General features: G+C 42.5%; 1 protein-coding gene across 3 annotated transcripts; it reads left to right on the plus strand.

The window, feature by feature from the left end:
* The first annotated feature begins 2,754 nt into the window (after nt 1–2,754).
* CEP63 (centrosomal protein 63) lies at nt 2,755–23,716 on the plus strand. 3 transcript variants are annotated; one of them, XM_009951252.2, is made up of 14 exons: nt 2,755–2,801; nt 4,525–4,705; nt 6,652–6,747; nt 8,978–9,103; nt 9,966–10,079; nt 12,537–12,770; nt 13,030–13,175; nt 13,998–14,132; nt 14,725–14,839; nt 16,701–16,898; nt 17,346–17,432; nt 19,410–19,615; nt 20,150–20,456; nt 23,184–23,716. In XM_009951252.2, the coding sequence occupies exons 1-14, from the start codon at nt 2,758–2,760 to the stop codon at nt 23,340–23,342; spliced, it is 2,148 nt and encodes a 715-aa protein (XP_009949554.2). In that variant the 5' UTR covers nt 2,755–2,757; the 3' UTR covers nt 23,343–23,716. The 3 variants fall into 3 exon arrangements, with proteins under 3 accessions (XP_009949554.2, XP_086323919.1, XP_086323921.1); XM_086467793.1 differs by lacking the exons at nt 19,410–19,615; nt 20,150–20,456; XM_086467795.1 differs by lacking the exons at nt 13,998–14,132; nt 19,410–19,615; nt 20,150–20,456.
* Nucleotides 23,717–24,023: the final 307 nt, after the last annotated feature.

Raw genomic sequence — 24,023 nt, forward strand, 5'->3', positions numbered from 1 at the left:
CGGGGTCTGGCCTACAGCCAGCGACTGGGCCGGGCCGGGGCGGCGCGGGGACCCGGAGGGCAGGTCGGCACGGGAATGGGGGCTTCTCCCCGGGGAGTGGGGCTGGGAGGGCCTCGGGCAGCACCTCGGCCTGCGAGGGGAATGTGTGTGACCATCGCAAGTGGCCGTTCAGCGTCGAGGCTGCCTTTGGGAAGAAATTGAAACACAGTAGGATGAGGTGGCGTCTTCCGGTGGGCTCTTCCGGAGAGGCCTGGTGGCTTTGCGGTGAGCAGTGCTGAGGGGACGCTGTCCCAGGTCACTGCTTGCCCCGGCGAGGCAGCAGCTGCGTCGAGGTTGTTCCCACGGGGCTCTGCCTGGCCTTGGATCAGCCGGAGGTGGCATTTCCAGCGGCTGGCAGGCTCAGCACGTGTTCATGGGTACTTCGGGAAGTTCTTGCTGCAACGTGGGTCGTGGCTGTCTGTTAATTTTGAGCTTACTTCCAGCAACACTTTAAAATTGCGTTCTAGTGTGTTTTTTAAAGGCAAAATAATCCCAGTCTTTTCTCACAGGCAGTATTAGGTCCTACTGTGTGTTGTCAGATTTTCTCTCACTTGACTGTACTGCTACAATTCTTTCTTGAGTTGGGATGCTAAACCTTGTTGATTTTTAAATATTTTATCTCTTTTTCTCACAAATACTTCCTTGTTCTTCAGTTTCAAAAGTGACAGGCCAGCTCTCGCTGCTTCAGCTGTAGTTAATGGCAGAAATTGTTTCCTCATGTGGTATCTCTGTGGGTCTTTACTCAGTTGCCTGTAACTCACGCATTGTGACTTGCAAGTTTGAGAGGTCAAAATATAGTACTGAATCAACAAACCTGATGTAGCATAAAACTGGCTAGAGGTTTCTGATTTTAAGGCTCTTCTCCCAAACCAAGGTAAGCTGGCAGGTAGACAAAGCTGTCAGATTCAGATGTCTTACCTTGGGGGCCCTGCTTAAAGCCTGACAGAAGCAAGAGTAGATGCTGTCTGGCTCCTTGTGGCACTAGAGCTTTCAGTGTGGAACTGATCCCAACCTCTCATGGAAGCAGCTGCTGATACAGGATCTGGATTGCTCTCTGGATTTTCTTTTTGAATTTTAGCAGATGTTCTCTGTGGTGGACAATGAAATCTCTCTGCTACCCACTGAAAATCAATTATGTGTAGGTGTGATTAGAATGAAACAGAAGGGCTGCTACTGGCTAATGTCTGCTGTTGCCACCTGGAGAACTCTCTTGGAGTGCTGTCAGCAGCTCTGGGGATCTGCTCACTTGCTCTCTTTAGCAGCTCTGCCATCAGCAGTACCACACAGATGTTCTGCATACTGGTTGAATTTTGTTAAGCATGGGCAGGGCCAAAGAGAGACAAAACACTGTGTCAGAATAAGAGTAGGATTTTATTTTTTTTCCTCAGTGAAATATGCATTTTCTGTATGTGTGTGGTTTAAAATACGGAGACAAGCTTTAATCTCTGGATGGTGTTTTCAAATGCTGTAGGAGCAGGATAGAAGCTCTGATGGAAGTGAAAGAGAGCAAAGCTGAGGCTGTTTCTGAAAGTCTCGCTTTCTGGGACCTGCTCCCCCTCTTGTTGATTGCTTATGAATGCCATATTAATTTTTGAGGAAAGATGTTGTGAGGAGCCATCTCTAAATACTTGAGAAAGTGCTTAGATGTTTTGGAAACACAAAACTGTATGAATAGCTCCACAAAGTGAAACTGAAGTGTAGTTTTATATCCTCAGGGTGAGTTCAACCATTTTTCTGTTAGAGAGCCATAGTTTCATGGAGGAGCCACTGAAATAAATTCTAGCTTTCTGGGTGTGGTTCCATGGTAACTTTCCTTTTTTTTTTTTTTTTTTTTTTATTCCTCACTTTTGCCTTTAACATAAATCTTTCTGGCGTCACAAATACATGAAACTTCTGTGCGTGTGCATACATACATGTGTTCATAACTTAAAGGATGTCCTTTTTAACTAAGACAAAGTACTGCTACTGTAAACCTGTGCAACTTATTTTTGTAGCTTAAGGCACCAGAGGAATTTTTGAACAGTTAGTGTCAACTTAGGGGAAAATTCTCACAACCATATGAACTAGCAATGTATCCTGAATGTGATTGTAAACTGTGTGGCCTCTTTAACCTAGTCTGTGATAGAGACCTGGGAGAGATCTAATTTAAGGATAGATTCTTGCTGCTGCTGGCTACAGGGTGCTTATGGTTTTTCTCTGAAGTGACAAATACCCCCATAGCCCAGGGGTGGATCTTGGACTGCCCCGTTTGGAACTCTCCGAGTGCTGCTGATCCTCCGCAGTTTGGTGCACCCAGGAGATGGGAGATGTGCCATTCCCGGTGTGTTAAGTGTGCCCATTTGTTGAAGTACAGATTCACTTTCGCTGCTGTTGTTTGAGTTATTCCATTTCTTAGATCACATTATTATATCACTACAATTTGATAGTGGTGCATGGTTGCATTTGGTCTTTTTATCTTTTTTTGTTGTTGTTGTTGTTTTTGGTAGAAAAAACTTTTCATTTATTTGGCAGGCGTTTGGCTGGGAAGTTCATGAAGGTGACTGTTGTTTTTCTTACCTATAATTGTGTGCTAATTGTAATTTTTTTTTAAACTTCTTTCCTCTGTGAACTTCTGCTTGTTCTGCAGTTGGGTGGAGGAGTAGCCTCATTCGTACACTGCCATGGGCAACCGCTGCTGTTGAGTACTTTCCTAGCTGCTGAAGCCACCAGGATTTGCTGATGGAGGCTTTGCTGGAAGGAATGCAAAGAGATGGGCAGGGGAGGTATGTATGCAACAGTATACACCTGTCATTCAAAATCATTTAAGTATTAAACTTCCCTCTTATTCAGAATCAAATCCTCTGGTATCAGACAAAGCTTCTGTTGCTTAAATAAGGGCTTTGGAGTTTGTCCACTAGTGTGTGCTGGTGGACAAATGCAGTGTGCAGTGGTCTTCAGCTGGTGCAGAAGCAAAGTCGCTGGGTGAGCTGGCTTTGCCATAATCCCTTGTCAGATACTACAGTCTTAATTGTTAGAAATTTAGTTTTACGTCTTCCTGAAAAACCTCTTTTTCTTGTTGTTGTTGTAAACCCTTAACTGTCTAACATCAGAAACAGTAGTAATTAAAGGTGTGAATAATTTTTTTTTCTAACAGCATTGCAAGGTTAATGAGACGTGACTTTGTTGTCAGTTTTTATTGAAAACATCTAATTATTTCCTACTTGTGTTGAAACTGCAGAGTCCCATTCATCTCTGAAGAGTCTGCAATGCTCTGTCTTAGGTGAAAGTAGACTTTTGGATTTCTGAGAGAGACTGTAGTGCCAATAACGGAAAAAAATGTTTTATGTGTTAAACAAGCATGAAGCAAAAGTCACTGATGCCATTTTCATAGTCATCTTTGACAATGTGATATAGTATCAGTAAACTTGAATCTTCTACAGAGAACTGATTGCAGAAATCAAGTTTAGACTTAGCTTTATATTAGCAGATGCTGTGAAGGAAATGTTCTTGCTCTGCATCATAGCTGCTAATTTTTTGTTAACTCACAGGCCAGGGTGAACTTCAAATTTAACTGTTTTGGCTCCTTTAAGAAGTATTTCTTTCCTTATAGAAAAACTGCCAAGTTGTGAAGTGTGCATATGCCCTGGGGGAACAGAGAAATTTCAAACCCTTAACTTACTGATTTCCATTTCTTTTCAGTGCGTCCTGTTTGACAGGCAAATTAAAGGGGTAAAGATCCTCATGGAGTTCACCGCCCTGTAGGGCTGTACCTTGCAAGCCTTAGTATTGTCCCTGGCTTAGCAGCTTGTGAAGTTTTAAAGGAGTTAGTTGAATTGGCTTCAGTAATTACTGCACCAAATTAGAAATTGCAGCGTCGCTGGGGAACATGCTCTCCCCAATGGATTGCGAATGTTTTATTCTTCATTATCATGTTGTCATCCAGCCCCCTCCACTTAGGGGTTTGGCTGCATTTGTGATAAACTTCTGTTTTCAGGAGCTGATAGCTTGGCTGTAAGATTTCTCTGGTGACTGAAACTTGGTTTAAAATGCCTCTGCCTGGAGAGCAATTAAGACAAATACAAAATATGGGTAAAACATGCTCCAGTTTACTTAGATAATGCACAGTACTGAGACAAAGTGCTAAGTGTTTTTAGGTGCTTGTAACAGTTCTCTGTATAGAAGACAAACCCTCTACATTTGAAGTGTGTAGGTCATTTGTTCTCACTGGGATTTCACAAGTATTGTTTGTTGGTCATTGCCAAATTTAGATCTCTGCCCAGTGATACGAACGTGCCACTTGTGAGATGCTGCATTAGAGAATGGGATCAGCGCATAAGCATTAAGTCTATTTCTCTGCAAGCTAATTTGCATAGAGTTCAAAGCACTGCATGTGCAGAGTTGGTCCCTTGGTGCAGATTAGTTTGTTCTGCCGACTTTGTTGGTAGGGGACACTGGACCTGTATTGGGTGGTGCCTGCTTTGTAACTTCATGCTCTTTATCTTGCAGCGGTGGGTTCTTGACTTCCTGTGAGGCTGAGCTGCAGGAGCTGATGAAGCAGATAGACATTATGGTGGCTCACAAGAAATCTGAATGGGAAGGACAGACACAGGCTTTGGAAGCTTGCCTGAGTGTTCGAGAGAAGGAACTTTCCTCTGCCAGGGCTGCTTTGCAGGAAAAATATGAGGAGGTACCTCAGGTTCCTACTGTTTTCTGATTGCTGTCAAATTGTGTATTTTACCTGTTACAATACAACATAAAGACTGAACCTGGATTTCAGGATTTGACTTCGCATGGACATATGTTTCGGGTATTGTTTCATCAGTTTAAATTTTTTTTTTTTTTGATATTTAAATGCTAAGCCAGAACAAGGGGTTAACTTTAGCAGATAGCTGTACTAAGCTAAACAGGAGCCTGTCTTATAGTTGGAAATCAGGAACAGAATTTACAAAGGAGCCTGTTGGAACAGGGTGTCCAAATTGTAATTCAACCAAAATCAACAAAGATCAACTCCCTAAGGGTTGGTGGAAGTCCACAGATGAATTGTTAGAGTTTCTAGAGAGAATCCGGAGACAGTGAATCTTGAGACAACAGTAACTGACAGCCTAGCAACCTGCAGTCCTTGGCAGAAAAAATGTTTGGTGGTGTAAACACCACCAAGATATTGCTGGGAGATTCTGCAAGGGCCATTTTGTGCAGCTCAGGTTTTGTAGCTTTTAATTAAAGGCCTGGGTGAAGTGCGAAAAATTTCTGAATCGGTAGAGAAGTATCAGTTAAGTGAAGTTTTTGCACAGGAGGTGGACTATAGGCTTTCTCTTATGCAAATGAACTGATGTATCTTTTCTTGGATCAGAGGAAACCAGCAGGAGTCTGGGTGGCTATACCTTAAGATCTAGCCACACTGACATTTTCTGAAAGTGTTTAAAATTTGTCCTTATGCTTATAGCTGCCCTGTCTTCTGTTTTGATGGACTCTTTGCTACAAACCATGTTTTGGCAGCTCTCTGTTGAAGTCGCTTTGACTTAGGTCGAAAGCCAGCTGATGACTGCAGAAGCAGTTGGGTTTTTTGGGTGCCTGTACAACTACACTACATCCGCAGAATTACCCAAGTACTGCTATAGCTTTTAGTAGTTTGGTGTGGAATCTAGTAAAACAAAGAGGCAGGCTGTAGCAACAGTGGGTTAAGACCTCTGTAGTTTTGTGTTAATATGGTCAAGCACTTCTACTGGTCTGCATGGCAGATTTTGGAATGAAAGTCTTTATTATAGAGTTATTAAATCTGGAGTCATGCCACAGGATTTTCATTAGTAAGAGTGGTGATTTTTATCATATAGGTTATCATTATTATTATCAATTGTGTTTTCTCAAGACACTTTTGAAATAATGCTTCCCACCAAAAGCCACCAATTGATTTCAAAATTGAACTGTAAACTATGGTTAAAGTCACTACTGGAGTATATTCATGCTTTTGATTTACTTATATGAATTTTCTGTGGTGATTTCTTTTAATTTTAATTTGTTGGCTTGCTGTCCTTTGGACCTGCAGTTAGAAAGGTGGGTACTCTGGGTTGGATGGGAAAAAGATTAAAAAAAAAAAAGACGAAAATGAGTCACAGGAGCAGTTGGATCAGTGTAAGGGAAGCCTTACCCATGAGTTTCAAAGCCCTATGTCTTTCTTTGTCCTTCTCATCTCCATGCATTATTTGGAATCTCTGCTTCATCGGAGTGTAGTAAGGTAGTGACATGGCCATCTTTTCTCTTGGTAGGTAGCTTGTAATCATAATGCGTGTTTATAGAGAATTTGATGCAAATACCAGATGGAAATAGCCTTTTAGCAAGAGCCCAAACTGTCAGCTTCATCCCCAAAAGTGAAAGCCAGAAACTGAGTCAAAAAAAAAGGCCAGAACAAACAGTTCTGGCCCCAGCCTACCAAAGATTTAGGCATAGACTTGATCTGCTTTCTGGAGAGTGATCCCATCAAATGTGTAGTTGTTAACAGAATTAGGATCTTTTAAGAGTCATTTACCACTCCTACTATAATGTGTATTTATGAAATGAAAACTAATCATAGTAGCTACTTGACAATAAGGTCCACTTCTATTGTTTTATTTATTTGCTTTTTAACTCTTCATTCAGGTTGCCACATTGCGTCACCAGGTAGAAGACATAGAAAAAGCCAAACAGGACATGGTTAGAGAATATGAACAACAGCTGAAGAAATTTCAAGAGGAGGTGAGTTGCAAAAAGAGCAGATTGGTTTTTAGTTACCAGTCTGTGATCTGGTAGGTGAAATACTTTGCATCATTGCTTTTGTTTAAATGCCGTGATTTCAAAACTTCCCATTCTTTTAATAAGTTTATGTTCTTACAAAAAAGAGCATTGAGCTGTCATTGAAAAATACTTTTTGCTTCATTAGGCCTGTTTTTTGCACTTCGGAGGAACTTGGTGACGAGCAGAAAACTGTTGGAGTAGAAATGCGTAGTAGATGTATTGTTGCAGTTTTCATGTGTTAGAAATCTGCAGAAGTTTACTGCAAAAATGTCCTGAGGTTGCCCATCCTAGTCATCATAGTGCTTATTCTGAAATTGCTATGGGTACAGGCAGCAGCAGTTTGGTCTTTCAGCATTTTGTGAAATTAGGAAAGGGTGGTGGTGTAACTGGCCTGGGTTGTATGAGATCAAGAGATGAGAATGGTATGTACTTTCATGTTTTTTGCCTCCATTGACTCTGATTTTGTTGATAAGGATTTTGTTCTCTCAAGGCCTATTAGTCTTAATACACTTAGTAAAAACTAAGTATACTTAGAAGATATTTTTTGAAAACAATTTCGGAGCTTTTATCTCAAAAAGCTTCTTATTGCAGGGTGATACATGTGGAATGTCCTGCAGGTGGTACAACAGCATTCCATGTTTGTGCCTTAACTCTGCTTGTCTCCACTTGCTTGTCAGTAGCAGTGAGTTAAATGGCCTGAACAGCTAGTAGAGCATTAACCTGTTTTCTCTGGAGGGTTGGGCCTAGTTCGTGCTCAGTGTAAGCCATAAATTAATTTAATTTGGTAGTTTCTACTTTGATGACAGAAGGCATCTGTCCTCATTTAAAACACCTTACTCTTCAATATGACTAAGAGTCTTCATTCACTAGATGTTCCCACTGGAATTGTGGATAAGCTGCAAAGCAAAGCTGGAGGTGCATTTGCAGATCTGCCTAAATTGCTAAGGCTAAAATTGCAATGTGTTGGTATTTTACCCGCGCAGTATTAATGTAGATGATGTTAAGCTCCAGTATTCCTCAATCTTCTCTTCTTAGTACTGTTTGGGGAAATTGGTTCTGTCTCAGTTTACTGCCATTACCAGTAATATTACAGTGTCTAACTCACTGAGACTGTTGAAAGAATAAACCTGTACCTGTAATCTTCTGCCATGTTTGGCAAAAGATGTTGGTATATGGTACAGGTATATAAGCCTGTACGTCTGTCCGTTCCCATTGAATGTGCCTGAGCACTTTGCAGACTCAGGGCTCTGGAGAACCTTTTGTGACCAGTGCATGAGATCTTGTTTCAGACATTTTTTCTTCTCACAGTCCTTCTGTTCATCCATGGGCTTAGCTTTCTCCAGCAGTGAAGTGGGAATGATGAATTCTCAAATTCATATGGCTGCTTGGAAACTTTATTTAATAGTTGAGTTGAGGGGAGCTCATGAGATGGAGAATTCTGTGCAAGTTGCAAGAGTTTGTTTGCACAGAGGGTCATTTAAATGTCAAGAATTTTTTCCTCATTTCTGCTTCTGATACGACTTCAGCATTCTAGCAGTAGGCGTAGGAGTGATATTTTCTGTTGGCATTCTCAACTCGTGAAATACATAGTGTATCTAAGCACAAAATGACAGATGAAGTAGTGTTGATATTATGTATAATGGCAATTCTCAAATCTTCCTTCTCCCACTAAGCGGAAGAGTTCCAGTTCCCACCTGAGCTTCACAAGTGTATTTTAATCACATAAGAAATTGTGCCTCTTTGTAGAACTACCCCCCACCCCGTGTGCGGTGTGATGTGCCCCTCTGTATGAGGAGATCAACCACAGGTACTGCCTGCTGTTACTGTGGCTGGGAGCCACCAGTATAGAGAGGGATACCATGCACTTGCTGTATTGACACCTACATGTAAACCTCTATCTTATCAATATTTTAGTCATGTTTTAACAGTGGTAAGAGAGGTCTAATTAAAGCTGCTAATTAATCATGACTTCAGTGACATCTTGCTACTCTGATACAACTTGGCATATTTTGCAATCCTGTTGGTATAACAGGCTCATTACACAAATAGAAGTCTTTGCTTGCAAGCTGTGTGGCCTTGATTAGGGCAGTCGTTTGTGTGAAGCCATTTTGTGTGCCTTCTTTCAAAGGGCTGTTTAATTCTTGCCTTGGGGCCTTGAACAGAGTTTTCTTTTTCACTGTATTCCTTGCAGTTGTCGAGGCTGAGGAGGAGCTATGAGAAGCTGCAGAAGAAACAACCAAGAGAACCTAGAGGAGAAGCTAACAAGAAACAAGGGGAGGACCACTTTGAAATGAGCCGACTGACTAGTAAGCTGGAGGTATGTAGTGAAAAAGCAAGTGCTAACCAGAGTTTGTATGTATTAACTGACTCTCTGGGTTCTGCGGTGACTGAATAATCAACTAGGAAGCGGACTAGAAATCCTGCTTAAAGAGGACTCTCCATCTACTCTCCAGGTGTAGCTCTTCTCAACTACTTGTGTAATAAAGGTGGTTTCCTGCTTTGGGGCCTCTGAGTACACAGGATAAACTATGCTGCTGTTCTTAGACTAAATAAGAGGAAGAAGGTGCTGGAAGAGTAATTAACGTAATGAATTGCAGTGTGATGAAGTTGTCATCTCACTTCTTTGAGGAGGAGGGAGCTACGTGTCAAACTTCTTCTCAACCCTGTTGTGTCTTTTATTCTTTCTGCTATACTGAGCTCAACCGTGCTCAATTTTCTTCTGCTGTACCCTGAAGATGGGGCTGATGCACGCATCTGACTGATGTAGCGTCCAATTTCTGGAGCAGAGATTAGCATTAAAATTTTGTAGTTCATACTTGTCATCTTAGTGATTTCAATAGCAGCATGTTTTGGAAGCTAAAGCCTGTCTGAATTGCTAAACCTCTGACAGCAAATCCGTGAAACTAGCCATGAATCTGTTAGTACTTAACATTTGTAAACAGCAATAATTGACACTGACGTTTTAACTCAGGAGGGAAAGAAATACAGCAAGCACAGTATGTGAGGGGTTTTATACTGCTGAGTTGGTGCATCAAATGACTGGCTAATGGTTTCCCTGCTGTGGGGAAAGGTGCATGAGGACGTGGCAGAGAGAGAAAGCAAACGTGGATATGAACTAGAAGGGGGCCTTGTGAACTGCATGGACCTACTGCTCCAAGCCACCCCTGCTGTCCTTGCAGGAGTTCCGTCAAAAATCACTTGACTGGGAGAAACAGCGCTTGCTTTACCAGCAGCAGGTGGCATCACTGGAAGCACAGAGGAAGGCTTTGGCTGAGCAGTCTGAGCTCATTCAGGTACAACTAATATGTGCTGAAAGTTTTTGTTTTGTTTGTGGCAGCAGGTGGGAGGGGAGGGAGAGGGGGAGAGGGAGAGACTAATGAAATCTCTCAGGCTTGAATCCAGTTTAGATTGCCGTTGAAATGACTTTTAATGTCCCAGTGGAATAAGGTTTACTTGTATGAGTGCTGTATGGAAAAAAGATCTGGAGTCTGTCAACAGAGGTTAGATAAATGTTGTGCAGCTCTCTCTGCCACTCCTCCAATTAGTAGAGAAGACAGTAGGATGAAGTTTTCCCTGGGAGGCAGAGACCACAGCATATCACACTTTAAAATAGCTGCTACATCATGTCATCTAGTTCAAAGCTGTGTACCTGCCAGTAGTTAAGTATGTTACCTTGTGGGTCCGGCTCAGGGGATGATGTTGGAAAAGTCTTCCCCTATGACAGATTACTTCTGCAAGGTACTGAAGTAACAGCAGTTTTCAATGCCACCCCCACCTTATTTTTTTTTTTTTTAAAAGTCTCAAAGGCAAGAAGTAGTGGGGCTGCTGTTCCTGAAAAGCTAATCATTCAGTGAGTTAGTGGTGCTGCAGCAGAGCAAGATGAATTGACCTAGAGTACAGCTGTGAAGTCACACTGACACAATCACAGCAGACACTGATAAGAAGCTCTTGCTGGGTGTTTTATACTTAATAGGCTCCTGAGTTGCTCTTGAGTAGAAGCTCCTGCAAGGAGGAAGTTTGTGATGACAGGATGGAAGCTGGCTCTGACAGGGCCTTTGTGAGAGGCTGACACTAGTAGATCTACAAATGCAGAGAGAGTCATTGAGCAGAAGGTCTTGCTGCTCTGCTGTCTTTGTATCGTTGATAGCTCAATTGTCTGAGAACAGATGTGTCCTTGGAGTGCAGGCTGGTATACAGGAGCGCAGAGGAACTCTTCTTACTGCGCAGCAGAAAAGCAGGAATTCAGGGAGATTTTTACTAAGCAGTGTGCAAGATGGCTTGGGTGCATAGGTACTGTTAACAGCCTGCTTGAATCCTCAATTTCTTTGAAAAGCCCAGCATGAAAGTGCTAAATTTTTGCCTTGGATATTTCTACACATTTTGTATGCTTGGTTGTTTTTCTGTCACAAGGTGAAGCTGAGATCTGTGACCATGGAGTACTTGCCCTTTCTCTTCTTTCAGCTGGCCTCCCCTCATATCTTTCAGTGCAGCTTAGGGAAGCTGGGCTTTCTTACCCAGTGATGAGCATGTTCCTGTAACACTTGCAGCCTTTAAAGTCAACAGGTGAAACCTGGAATTCTGTGCTGTCCTGCATGTTCTGTGGCTGGAAATAAGAGATAGCTTAAATGTTTTCTTAATGCAGAAATAAATATTCAGGTAGTCTGGTACTCCGGTTTCTTGAGTGGAGAGAGGCTGTACTTTAAACTCTTGCCCTTCCTGATTACATTTTCTGTCGTGACTATTCAAATAATGAGAAGGCTGTAATCAAAATTACACCATAGTCTTCCAAATGCGCAGTTCCTATAGTTTTCTCAGTTATGAGGCATTATATGTCAGGCAATAAATCAAGGCATGCAGTGATTCTGAAGCTGGCAGGAATTGCTACTCTTAGAAACCAGGAGTAAAAGACTACTCAAATATTTTGTTTCAGCCTTTAAAAATTCTAAGGTACTATACAAAAAGGGAATATATAAAGTGAGTATTCTTAGAAGGTTACATGAGAGCTGGCTTGTTAAATTTCACCAGCTAGCTATGTGGAAAGAAATGCTATGAAATAAAGTATTGTGCCTATAAATAATAGAGGATGCATTGTTTGCTAGTCATATGTTCCTTATAACTTTTTTTGTCTGCCATTAAAACAATGAAACATTCAAAGTGAGCATTCTCACAAGCTGTTAGAACCAGATATTTACTGCATAAAGTAAAACATAATTGGCGGTTACACCCAGTTCAGTTTTTGATCTGTTTGGTGGTTGTGTTTTTTTTTCATTGTGCACCAAGAGCTACTTTCTATCCTGGTGTGGAATTAACAGCAGGACAATCTCTAGCTTGTCTATGGTATTTACAAACCTTACATGCTGCTGTTTCTCCTGGTCTAGCCTTAGGTTAATGAGCAAAAAATAGTAGGCAGCTTTATTCTTAGACAGTTCAAACTCTGACAACTTGAGTGATTTGAGATCCTCTTTTCCCAGATTCTATTTTGAAGCCTTTTTGGAATCATAGGGCCCCCTTGTGTTGTGGTGTGTGGGTTTTTTGTTTGTTTGTTTTTTGTTGGTTTTTTTTTTATTCAGTTTGTCTTCAGAAGCTTTACCCATCATGTAACCCTGGAACAGTAATTTCCCTAATTCCCTGAAAGATAGTGTTGCTTACTTTGAGAATGTGGCTTGTTATCAGTAGTTGTTTTGAATGTAGTTTTGGTATGCTGTGTTTTCTATAATTTGGCTTTAATGCAAACCAGTTGCTCTTAGCAGACTCAGCTTGCAAATCGGAAGCAGATTCTGGAGTCGGTGGAGCTGGCCAGCCGATCGGAAATCCAGCATTTAACGAGCAAGCTGGAGAGGGCCAATGCTGCTATCTGTGCCAAGGAGATGGAGGTGGAGAGGCTTAACATGACAGTCGATGACCTGACTAAACACAATCAGATGATTCTGGAAGATCAGCAAAGAGTTCAAGAAGAATTAAGGCAATCCAAGAAAATGTTAGAGGTACGTGGATGAACTGTTAGGAAACTGAATGTAAAGCAGTGCTTGTAAGAAGTAGCAGGAAGGCTTTTCATCCCAGAGCTCCCGTCTCTTTCTAGGGCCTTTGTAAAGTTCCTGTTTGGCATCAGAGCTGGCTTTGTACCCATGTGGTGCTCTGCAGTATTTCCAAGGGTTCCTTAAAAATCTGATGGACCTCTCATTGCATTACAGCGAACTGATTTGGTCCATCTTGCAACAGTCATTCTTTCTTCCTCCTGTGCAGGTGCTACGGGATGAGAAGATGGAACTTCGAGCCACCTTGCGGTCTCAGGAAGATTTCATCGACAGCTCCAAGCTGCACCACGAACAGTTACAGAAACAGCTGGCCAGGGTGACTGAAACTCTTCGCACCAAAGAAGTCCTCATCAGGTAGCATGCATACCTCACTGGTACTTATGCTCTTGAATCCAAATCTTCCAGATTCTCCCACTGAGGACGGTAGAAGCATTTTTATACAGCTGGATCTGTATTGGTTGATACATAGAATGGTACGCTATAGTTTCTCACAAGTACTGTGCTTCTTTGCAGCATTTGCCAAATTGCGTTGCTTTTGAAATCAGCTGATGCTTAGTGAGGAGTGTGGAAGGAATCAGCTGTCCACTCAGCTAGGTTTCTGGAGGCAGCACAGGGTTTTTGAGTTTTGTTTTGGTTTGTTTGTTGTTTTTTGGTTTTTTTGGTTTTTTTTCCCAGGCATTTTCAGTCAAGTGCTGGAGGCCTTTCAGGATTGATAATGTGCTTATTAACAGAGGTGAAAGTTCTCACTGATTTAATGATGTCAGATTAGGGTTTTGGTAACTATGTATGTCACAGAATCAACTTCGCCTTCCCCTTCTGCAGCAACATGCAAAAGCTATAGGGTTCTGATGGCCATATCAAAAAGTTTCAGTGTACGTTACCTAACAGCCACACTGTTTCTTGCAAGCTGGATGTCAGCTAGTGACAAGGAGACTGTCTGGATCAGGGAGGCCGACATCAAAATAGGATGTAATTGTTTTAATCGGCCTGAACTCCAACAGGGGGCTGTCATTCAGCTGGTATGTTTGCTTATTCAGAATGCACACAGGTATCTCCTACTGTTGGGTTTTGTATATTTTTCAGAGAATTCCAAGGAAATGGTGGTTATGTTCCCTGTATTAACCAACTCAGACATGAAGTTTCTGTGCTGAGATTAAAGTTCGTGTTTCTGCTTAGGGCCTTGGAAGAATGCCAGCAAGAGAAACAATTGTCTTCTCCGGGGCTGGAGCTGGAGCATATGCTACTGCAGCTGGATGTTGCCCAGAAGAAGGAACAGTACTTACAGTCAGAGGTTACCCATCTTGAGAACAGGTAGCCGACTGCTTGCTTCCCCTGGATGTGCAATGAAACTTGCATAATAATATAATACCTAATATATCATATTCATCAAGTTAACCAGTCCCACTGATTTTTTTTTTTAGGCTTATTTTAAATATCAAAGGGCTGAAGAAATAAAAAGCTATTCATTTTGCTGTTTAATAGCGAGACTGTTTTGCTAATTGGTTGCTTGCTTTTCACTGCACACTGTGGGTGTTTTCAGTGTTTTAGCTTGCTTAGGCTTAGCACCTTCATTCATAATAAGGAGTCTTTGTTTGTCACCTGGTAAGAACGAGATCTAGACCTTCCTGTGAAATAAGAATTATAAACAAGTCTTCCACTCTGAGTTTGTGGTTTCCAGACTAATGTTTGCATGGGAAGTTTGTAATCTTAGTACGGTAACGAAAAAACAAGAAACAGTTATTATCTGTTAGATCAGCTTCCTGATCTCTTTTGAAATGATTTTGGTAAACGAAACCAAAGGTTTGGTGAGGAACTTCTAGTGTTATGACAGACATAGGAGACTGCTTGGAAGATCAAAGTTTCTCTGACCATGTCCTCCTCCTTGGGGTATTCTAATCTGTAGTTTTACATTTGTAAATGCAAGGTGTGTACAGCTGAGTGAAGAGCTGGATGAAAGTATCAAAGAGCTGCAGTCAATGGAAGAATGCTATACTGAGTCAAAGGCAGAGATTAAAAAGGTAACGCTGCTTTGTTCCTGGAGAGTGGAAAGGGCCCTTGTGGAATCAGCTGTTCCCATGTGTGTCATGTGCCTCAGCAGTGCACAGTTAGCAAAGCTCCAAATGGGACCAAAGGCCAGGCAATGATCTGCTGAAAGGTAAGGAGCAGATCTGGCAAAGGAGGCGTGACAGGATGGGTTTGCAAGTTCCTGTACGTGGCTGTGCAGCTGGTTTTGTGAGCATCTCTTAGGCCTACCCCTGCATCATGAAGTACTTCTCTACAGTGTGGATGGAGATACTTGAAATAGTGCTGGAGGGACAAATATGCAAAGAAATTAAGGCCTGGAGTCCTGAGTTTAAGCCTAATACAGGTTCCCAACATGATGAAGAACAGGGAGGGAGTGAATTTTGCTATAGAATGTGCTGTCACACTTGAAACAGGCCTTTGAATGTGTTCTAGTCCATGTGTGAATAAGGGAGTTTGCTTCAGGCTTGATACGTAGACATGAACTTGGGCTGGAAGAAATGGAGCAGCTCATTGGCCACGAGGAACCTCACCCTGGTGCTCTGTGCACCCAAGGGAGACAAGCCTTTTAAAAGGCTTGACTTCTAATACTGGTCTAGATCAGTTAGTGTGAGAGCTTTCACTGGAGCCTGGTTAGAGTAGAAATCTTATTGGACTTGAGTGAAAAACTTCACTTTTGTGAAAATCTTTCATTCTTTATTCTGAATGTACAACGGTGCAGATCTTGCGGAGACGCGTGCTTGGCTTCACGTTTAAACAGCCACACAATAAATGAATCTCCAACAGGCTGCTGGGGAGGAAAGAGAGATTTATTATGATTGTTTCCATTTTATATACTTGGGAGGCATTGAGGTGACATGGAGATAAATCACCATATGCATAGTATTTACATGGCTAGGCAGAGATCATCTGGTTCAGTTTTCTAAAATGCTTGTAATTCTCTGAAAAATCCTGGAGGTTTGAGTGGTTAATATTTCTGGCTAATAGAATGGAATACTAGGGAAGAAATCATGCTATGTTGTTCTATTGTGTCACTGAATAAATATATGGTGTGCTTAATATTGTATGCAGTGCAGGTCTGCCATCTCAAAAAGGATTGAATAAAACAAGATAAGGTATGGAAAAAGATGACCAAAAGGATGGAGTGCTTTTTATACAAGGAACAGCTGAATGGAATAGCACTTTCCAAACTGGAAAAGAGATAAATAGTTTTGAATGTGCTAAAAATAAAATCATGCCTGTCATGTGGAAAGTAAATAGGGAATCATTATTCTCTCATAATGCAGTGACTAGTGGCCGTCAAATGGAGTTAGGAAAACAGAGGTGTATTTTTACCCTGTGCATTGCTAGCTTGTGGAAGTTTGCCATGGGTAGCTTTAGTTGTTACCAGCTAATATCAATTCAAAAGACTTAGGACAAATTCATGGAAGAAAAGTTTGGCTAGAGCTATTTAAAGATACCATCTCTGCCTCAGGAAGGTCAAATGGCAAATTGCAAGGTTATATTATGAAAGTGTTACTGTGCTTGCCCAGTGATGGTAAACCTTTGCGTATCTGTTGTTGGCCATGGAGGTTGAGTGGTGAGCTAAAGAGACTGTGGTTTGATCGATTATGGGTCTTCTCGGATACTCCACAGCATGTGACTTTTATCTTGTCTCGGTTGGCAGTTTATGGTGTGGAAAAGGATTGGGATAAGGTGGTTTTCAATCAAGAAGGACAAGTATGTACATAGGGCTTGTTATGTAGAGCTTTTTGTTTTCCAGTACTTAGATTTCACATTACCATGTGCAATACTTTTGCTTTTTTGCTGAAACATCTTTTAAAAGCTCGTGGGTGGTGTGTGCATATCTTCCTCCAGCTGAAAGAGCAGCTCTCTCAAGCTGAACAAACTCACAGCAGTGAGCTAGAAGGGATGAAAAGGGAAATCTTCAGGTTGATACAAGAGTTACACCAGCGGGACATCACAATTGCATCTGCCAGTGGCTCCACATCAGAACTAGAACAACGGCTGAGAACAGAGATTGAAAGAGCAGAGAGGAAAGCGGTGGAGCACAGGGTAAAAAAGGCAGAAGACTCTCTTATGCTGTCTCTTTAAGGGATCTGAAGGCTTGGAATACTGTCCTAGTTCTTAGCTTTGTTAATAGTTTCCTTCTCTCTTCAGCCTTTAAACAAAGACTTTGAGACCCTTTTGATGAAATCTTCTCATTTATGGTGTTCAATGAATCTGTCTTGCTGCTTCTTTTCAAACCTAACAGTCCCACAGAATTCTTTGAGATCACTCATGCTAACTAGGCCTGGATGATGACATGTTTGAAAACTAAAGTAAATAACTGTGCATGGTTATTTGTATGGTCTTCACCATAGGGTCCTTGTAGAACTAACAGCCCAAAAATTGCTTTGTACTTGAGCTTGAATTGAGGGTGGAAGATGCCTGTAGAGTGTTGTGGGCTTGTGTTGGGTGTGTTCTTTTTTCTGAGCTTCTTCTTTGCCTCTGTCTCCTCAGGTAATTCTGGTCCAGCTGGAAACCTTGAGGCTGGAGAATCGTCATCTCTCAGAGATGCTGGAAAAAACGGAGTGTGGTATGCTAGAGGTATGCATTAGGGACCAGAGATGGGGAGGGGCTAACATTGCCTGTCCTCTACCTGGGAACAGTAATAGTCTTTGCACAGGCCTCTTGAAATGCTTGGTAGAGTTCAGTGAACTTAAAACTCAATCAAAAGGGGTGATTTGTGAGGGAATAAAGCACAGAAATACTGAGCATCTTGTTCAGTCAGAGAATAGTGAGGAGAACTGCAGAAACAGAGCAGTCATCTCGGTTTCTTCCTCTTGGGGCCCATTTTTTTAGTACATTTTGTTGTGCTTCCATTTTATGCCAGTTTACCTTAAACCTCTGATTCTAAATCTTTGATGTCCTTTTGGCCTGTCTTAGAGCTGTAACTGTTCTGGTCCTTGCCATTTATGGGGTGAGAGCACATTCCCCTCCTGGTGAGGAGCTATTCAGCAGGGCTGTCCCTTGCACTTCACAGGCAGGTTGCAGTCTGGGAATATGAGCTGGATGCCTTGGGGCAACGTGCTGGGAAGGGGCACTGAAGGGGCTCCTGCTGATGTGGCACTCTTGAGACTAGGTGAGGCCACGTTGTCCAGAGGGGAGAAGAGGAGCCTGCATGGAAGAGCTGCAGTCTTGGTAGGAATAATGCCTTGAAGGTGGTTCATTTTAGTGTCTGTGTGAAGAAAGAAATGGATAGTTTGCAAGTTCTGTCCTCACCTAAACCAGGACGGATGTCTCACAGGGGGCAAGGATTGAATTCAGCTGGAAACCCAGTGAGAATATATCGTTAGAGCTTTTATCCTGTCAGATCTGTGGGAAGGAAATACTCAGCTCTTAATAGTAGTTTGGGGTGATTGTCAAATGTGCCAGGTTCTTGGGAAAGTGTTGAACAGAAGTTTGTGGCTGGTGAGATGGAGAAAAAAAAAAAGCTTTGTGGAGGGCTGATTTGAGATTGAAATGACCTAAGGCCCATTACTTTCTGCTTGAAGTGCCTGATGGGCTTTTGCCTGCCTGACTTACCAAAAGCTGGATAGCAAAGTGCAAAGCAAGAAACCTGGGTTTTGGTTTTGTTTGTTTGTTTGTTTGTTTTTTGTTTTTTTTTTTTTTTAAAAAAAAAGCCCCACAGCCCCATGGCACAGGACTTGGCCATGTTCTTCTAATGCATGTTTGGGAAGTCCTTAGATACAGCAGTGTTGAGAATGAATTAAGCATCTACATTTAACAGAATTGGCAAAAAGAAGGAGTAGAAACAATGGAAATAATATCCATCTGGTCTAGTAAGGAGAACATGGGAAGAAGCAAGTTGTTCAGAGTTTCAAAAAGAAAAAATTCACTTTTACCACTGTAAGTTTCTAAAGGGCTATGGGTCATCCCTGATGGGGAGGCGTATGCATAGCCTTTCATCATTATTGTCATAGGCCTTTGCTAATTTGAGTGAGGGGATCTGGAAGTATTGTTGCAAACAGCTTTGCTGGTAGATCACAAGGAAGGTAGTTTCTCACTGGCAGGGATTACGTCTCACCAACAGCTAAGCCACAGGGGTATGAGGTATCTGGCAGAGCCTGCCACTCTGATACCTGGATTGTTGCTCAGACTGAGACGGTTTGTGGGAGTGCCACCTGAGAATTCCCAGCTTTGGCTGAGATGCTTACATCTTAGCTGAGATAAGAGGGAATTCTAGAATATACAGCTGTAGGAGAACTTGAGGTCATGTAGTCCTCCTCATTATCCCAAGGCCAGAGGCAGGTACATCTGAACTATCCTTGGTCTATACCTTCCTGTTTTCAGAAGCGTCCAGTGGTGAGAGGGACTTCATTTCCTAGGCAGATCAGCACAGCTTGTCTGGATACAGACACATTCAGGCATATAGAATTGATTTGCTCTTAAAAAAGCCTTGAAAACTTTGCTGGTCGAAATTGAGATTAGAGGATATGCCTTAAGGACTCACTTGCCAGTCTTTGCTCTGAGTTTGACTATGCTGTCTTGCAAATCAGTAGTTTCAACTTCTCTGTCTATTAGGGAAAAGATGTCACCCTAAGAGCACTCAGTGAAGACTATGCTGTTGAGCTAAATAAATTAAAATCTGAGAACCAGCAGTTGTGGAAGGATCTAGCAGAGGCCAGAGCAAAACTGGAGCTCGCTCAGCAGGACTGCCAGGATGATCCTAAGGGCACTGCTCAGCAGATGCAAGATGAGGAGCCTGAGGCCAAGGGTGTGCAGTACAGGTGAGTGTTGCATGACCTCAAGGATGCTGCTTCCTTACGACAAAGGAGAACAGAACACATGGGGATGTGTGGGTTTTTACTGATGTGCTTTATGTATAGCATCTATCTCCAGCACATCATATGTGCGGGAGAACACAAGGACTGTTTTGGAATTTGCTTTTATGCTTCAAGTAGTGTGATAGCTTTTAGACCCAGCTGGTTTGTGTTCTGCAAAGCCAGCTAGCATTTGACTGTCTTTTGACTGCCTCTGCCTTTTCCTTTGCTTGAGAAGCAGCATCTTTTCAGTGAAGGGATTAGATTTGGCCCAGGTGGCTGTGCTCCTTTCTTTTGCAGTACTAGGATGTGCAGACTGTAGGTTTTGGTATCTACAATAGCAGAACCCTAGAGACTGGATGTGCATCTGGAAGTCCTATGGAAACAAGGGCCAGTTTGGACTGCCAGGGCTATTAGTAACCTGTATGTGCAAGTTTTGCTGAAGTTCAGCTGCTAAGAGGCAAATGGACAAACGGTTATGTGTTCAAACCTGCCTTCTAGGACAACTCAGGAAGCACAGCACAAACATGATGAAAAAGCAGAGAGAATATGTCAGAAGCCTGATGGGACGGTTCAGCATCATCAAGGGGAGTCCCAGAGATGGGGGGCTGCTGAAACAGGAACTGTGACCCCTGAGACGGGTGAGCTACCCACCCAGACCAGCAGGAAGAACTGCATGGAGTCACTTGCTTTGGGTGCCTTGCTGGGAATGGATTCTTTGGTCCCTGTGCTGGATGGAAACAAAAATTTCGCGGATGAAGCATCTGAACAGTCCATCTCAGATCATCAGAGAGAATCTGTGCCTTTGGTAAGCAGTTGTACGGAAGCTGGTTGCTATTGAACAGCTGAGGATATAGCTGGGTTCTCATCTGGCAAAAGGAGCCAGATTTTTGAGTGTATGATCTGGCTGCATGGTGTGTATGATTCTGTGAGCATGTATCAAATGTTAAATGGGGAGGAAAACGCACTGCTGTATGGTTAATACTTGGACAAAGGGAGCCATGTGTATTCTTCAGAACCCTCTGAGGAAGGGCTTTGTGTTTGGTATAATTGCAAAGCTAATTCCAGAAGCTCATGGTTCTCTCCGTACTGGTGCTGTACATCAGTATGTACCATGACCTGCTTATGTCGCTTCAGAATTCTGCTTCAGCTTTTGGCTTGGGTCTGTAGTAGAGGCTCAGACTGAATGTAAAGTGCTGAGTATTTCAACATGCAGTTTGTGGGTGAATCTGAAAGCTGGTGCTGCCCATCTGCGTTCACTGTAATGCACAGAGTGAGTTTGACCCGTCTGAATGGGACTGCAGTAGTGAGCACGCTGAACTTACAGCCACTTATGCTAGCTGATGGGAAGCCTGAAATTGGTGCTTCACTGCCCAAGGGGAGGCTGTTACTTCTCCCAGTTGCTGATCATACCTTTTTTTAGTAGGGAGCAATGTTGGCACCTTCTCTGTCCTTTTACCTCAGCTCAGTTGCAGGAGCACTTGCCCAAGATACAGGAAACTAGGACCCAGTCACTTCTTCCTTTGGTGTTTAAGACCATGAAAATGTTTTCACTGAAAGGGTTGTCAGACATTGGAATAGGCTGCCCAGGGAGGTGGTCGAGTCACCATCCCTTAATGTGTTCAAAGGTTGTTTAGATGTGGTGCTTGGAGATACGGTTTAGGGATGTACGTGGTAGAGTAGGGTTGATGGTTGGACTTGATCTCAAAGGTCTTTTCCAGCCTGAATGATTCTGTGATATATCCCAATACCCACTGTAGTGACCAGGCTGTAGACTGACTTGAGCAGGGAGGGGAATGGAAGAGGGACACTGAAAGCAATTGTCATACCCTGGGTCAGGCAGGGCTGTAGTAGTTCTGGGAGGGGAGAATCCCGTATACTGGTCCTTGTTCCAGATGTGTTACCTCTAGCAGTCTTCGGAGTATTTTCTCCTCTGGTTGTGTGTTGTTAGCAGTGACAACAGCTATTTTTGTTTTGTGGAGAGACCAGAGAAGAGATTCTAAGGCTGATGCACAGATAGGTGGAGGCTTGTCAGGTTTGTAGATCTTGATGAAGTTTAACTACCAAGAATAGATCTTGATTGTTTCGAGACTGAAGTAGCTTGTGGGCATGTCCAGAAAACAAATGTTGGGAGCTTGGGGAACTGTAATATTCTAAATGGAAACTCTTCAGATTGCAGGGTTGGAGCCGAGATGTGAACAGTTCCACTTCAGGGTCAGAGAAGCTCTGAAGGCTTGATGTGCTGCTTTCTGCTCTGAGATGCAGAAACAAGGTTTCTAAGGAAATGCAAATATTTCTCCTGGTGTTGTATGGGACTCCCTGCTCATGGTCAGGCTTCAGTGTCTTTAAATCAGTTTCTTTAAGAGAGGAGAATTCTCATCAGTAGGCAATAGTGGGGTGGGAGAAATTTGCTTGTTACCTGTAGCCTTTTTTCTGCTTCCCTTTGTTCCTGGTGTTGATAAAAGACCAGAAAACCATGAGACTCCAGCATTTGGAAATAACCAATTATGTTCTCTTGTCAAAACACTGAGGCAAGTTTTCTGTAATGAAAAGCAGCCCCTTAGTGACTTTATAATTCACCAGCCAGCCCTTATGCAGGAAGCTTCTCTTCATCAACTTGTAAATTGAGCCTAGTTTATGATGTTATCTTTATAAGTTAAGAACTTTTGGGTAAGTGATGTGAGTAGCAGGAATAGTTCTTCACTGTAAAGGAAAGAATCTGGGGTAGTTTATTGACCATTGCTAGCTGAAGTGGTGCTCAGTGAGCTGTGGTGGGAGTTTGGCCTGTACTTCCCCTGTGGAATTGTACCAGGAACCTGTTATTTCAGGGAAGAAGAGGAGGTATATAAAAGAAAGCAGAGATATTCCCAGTGCTGGTCTAGTGTGGCAGTTCTTTCCCTTCCCTGGAACCCACATTCTGAGATGATACTGCTCACTGAAATTTTTATGAAGATGGAGAGCAAGCTGTAGACCTTAAGTGTAAGGCTACACTAACAACCCAGGACAAAAGCCTTGGTATTTTGGCGTGACCTTCTCTAGAGTTATCCTATGATTGCACATGCTGTGTCATTCCCTCTCATTATTTGAAGCGGAGGGACTGGTAATTGAAGCAAAACTCCAGTTTCTCCAAGTAAACAATCAATTCCTATTGATACCTCTGGGGTCAGGATTCCACCTGTGAAGTGCAACAGTTGTGTAGGCACATGGAGAGCTTATTTCTGTTCAGCTCTAGTTGCCCGCTACCTTAGAGAGGGCGGCTACTGGAATGGAAAAGTTCTGTGTGCTGAGGTACTGGTTTTACCACCAGCAGATTTGGCAAAGGCTTGGGAGGCTTTCAGTGTTGGTTGGAGACTGTTGGGAGGGACGTTTACCTACAATACAAGCATGAGACCTGAGTGCTTAGCCTGCCCAATAAGATTGAAATGACACAAGAGCCCTTTAGAAGTGTATTTTGTTGCGTGGTTTGTGGAGCTGTAGTGTTTCTGCCTAAAACTTGGAATGAAAGAATGCCTGATATCCCTTTGTTTCCCTTTAGTGCCCCCTGCCTACAGCTTCAGTTGGATTGATAGCTGCACGGTACTTGGAAGAGGAAGAACTGAGGTCCCAGCACGTCATGGAGTGCCTAAATGCTCACATTGAGGAACTGAAAAAAGAGAGTGAAAAGATAGTGAGACAGTTTGGACACCAGGAGTAATGTTTCTTAACTGAGTTTGAATGCTGGTTTGCTTACATGGTTCTAAACTGTAACTGGGGAGGTACTTAATAAACCAATTGCCCTTGAGCTTGAGTGAGAGGCTGTATCTCCCACCTTGAGCTGAATCAGCTGGGTGGATATTGAGGAAAGGAAACTCCTCTCTAACATGTTTGATCTAATGGAGGATATTACACCACAAACACTTCAGTCAGCTTGCTGTAGGTCGGAAAGTGGCATCAAAGGTATGTGTTTGTGCACTCACAAGGAGATTGTGGTGATTTTTAGAAGCAAACCATTTGCTAATTTTAATGTAAAGTATTTTAAGTATATTTCATACGTGCAAAGGCATTGAAATAAAACAGAATGGAAAACCACCTCTTTTCTTGTTCGTACCAATGTACAGAGTAAAACTCCTGTGGCTTATCTTGCCTTCTCATTAGGAACTTTGATGAACACCTTTTCCATCCTTTCCCTCCCAGAGTAGCTGTGTTCTTCAAGGAATGAGAAATATAATTCCTCCTTCCTTTAGGCTACCTGTATTTTCTGCAGTTAATTTCCTCTTAGTGGAATTTATTACTACTACTTCATTCTCGCAACTTCTGCCTTTTACTGTTTGGTAGCTGGTGCCTTTATCTTGCCTTGCACATTGCTTGAAGGACTGCAGAATAGCTGAGGAATGAA

The sequence above is a fragment of the Leptosomus discolor genome, chromosome 7 (assembly GCF_034619465.1).
Source record: "Leptosomus discolor isolate bLepDis1 chromosome 7, bLepDis1.hap2, whole genome shotgun sequence".
Classification (NCBI taxonomy): Eukaryota; Metazoa; Chordata; class Aves; order Leptosomiformes; family Leptosomidae; genus Leptosomus; species Leptosomus discolor.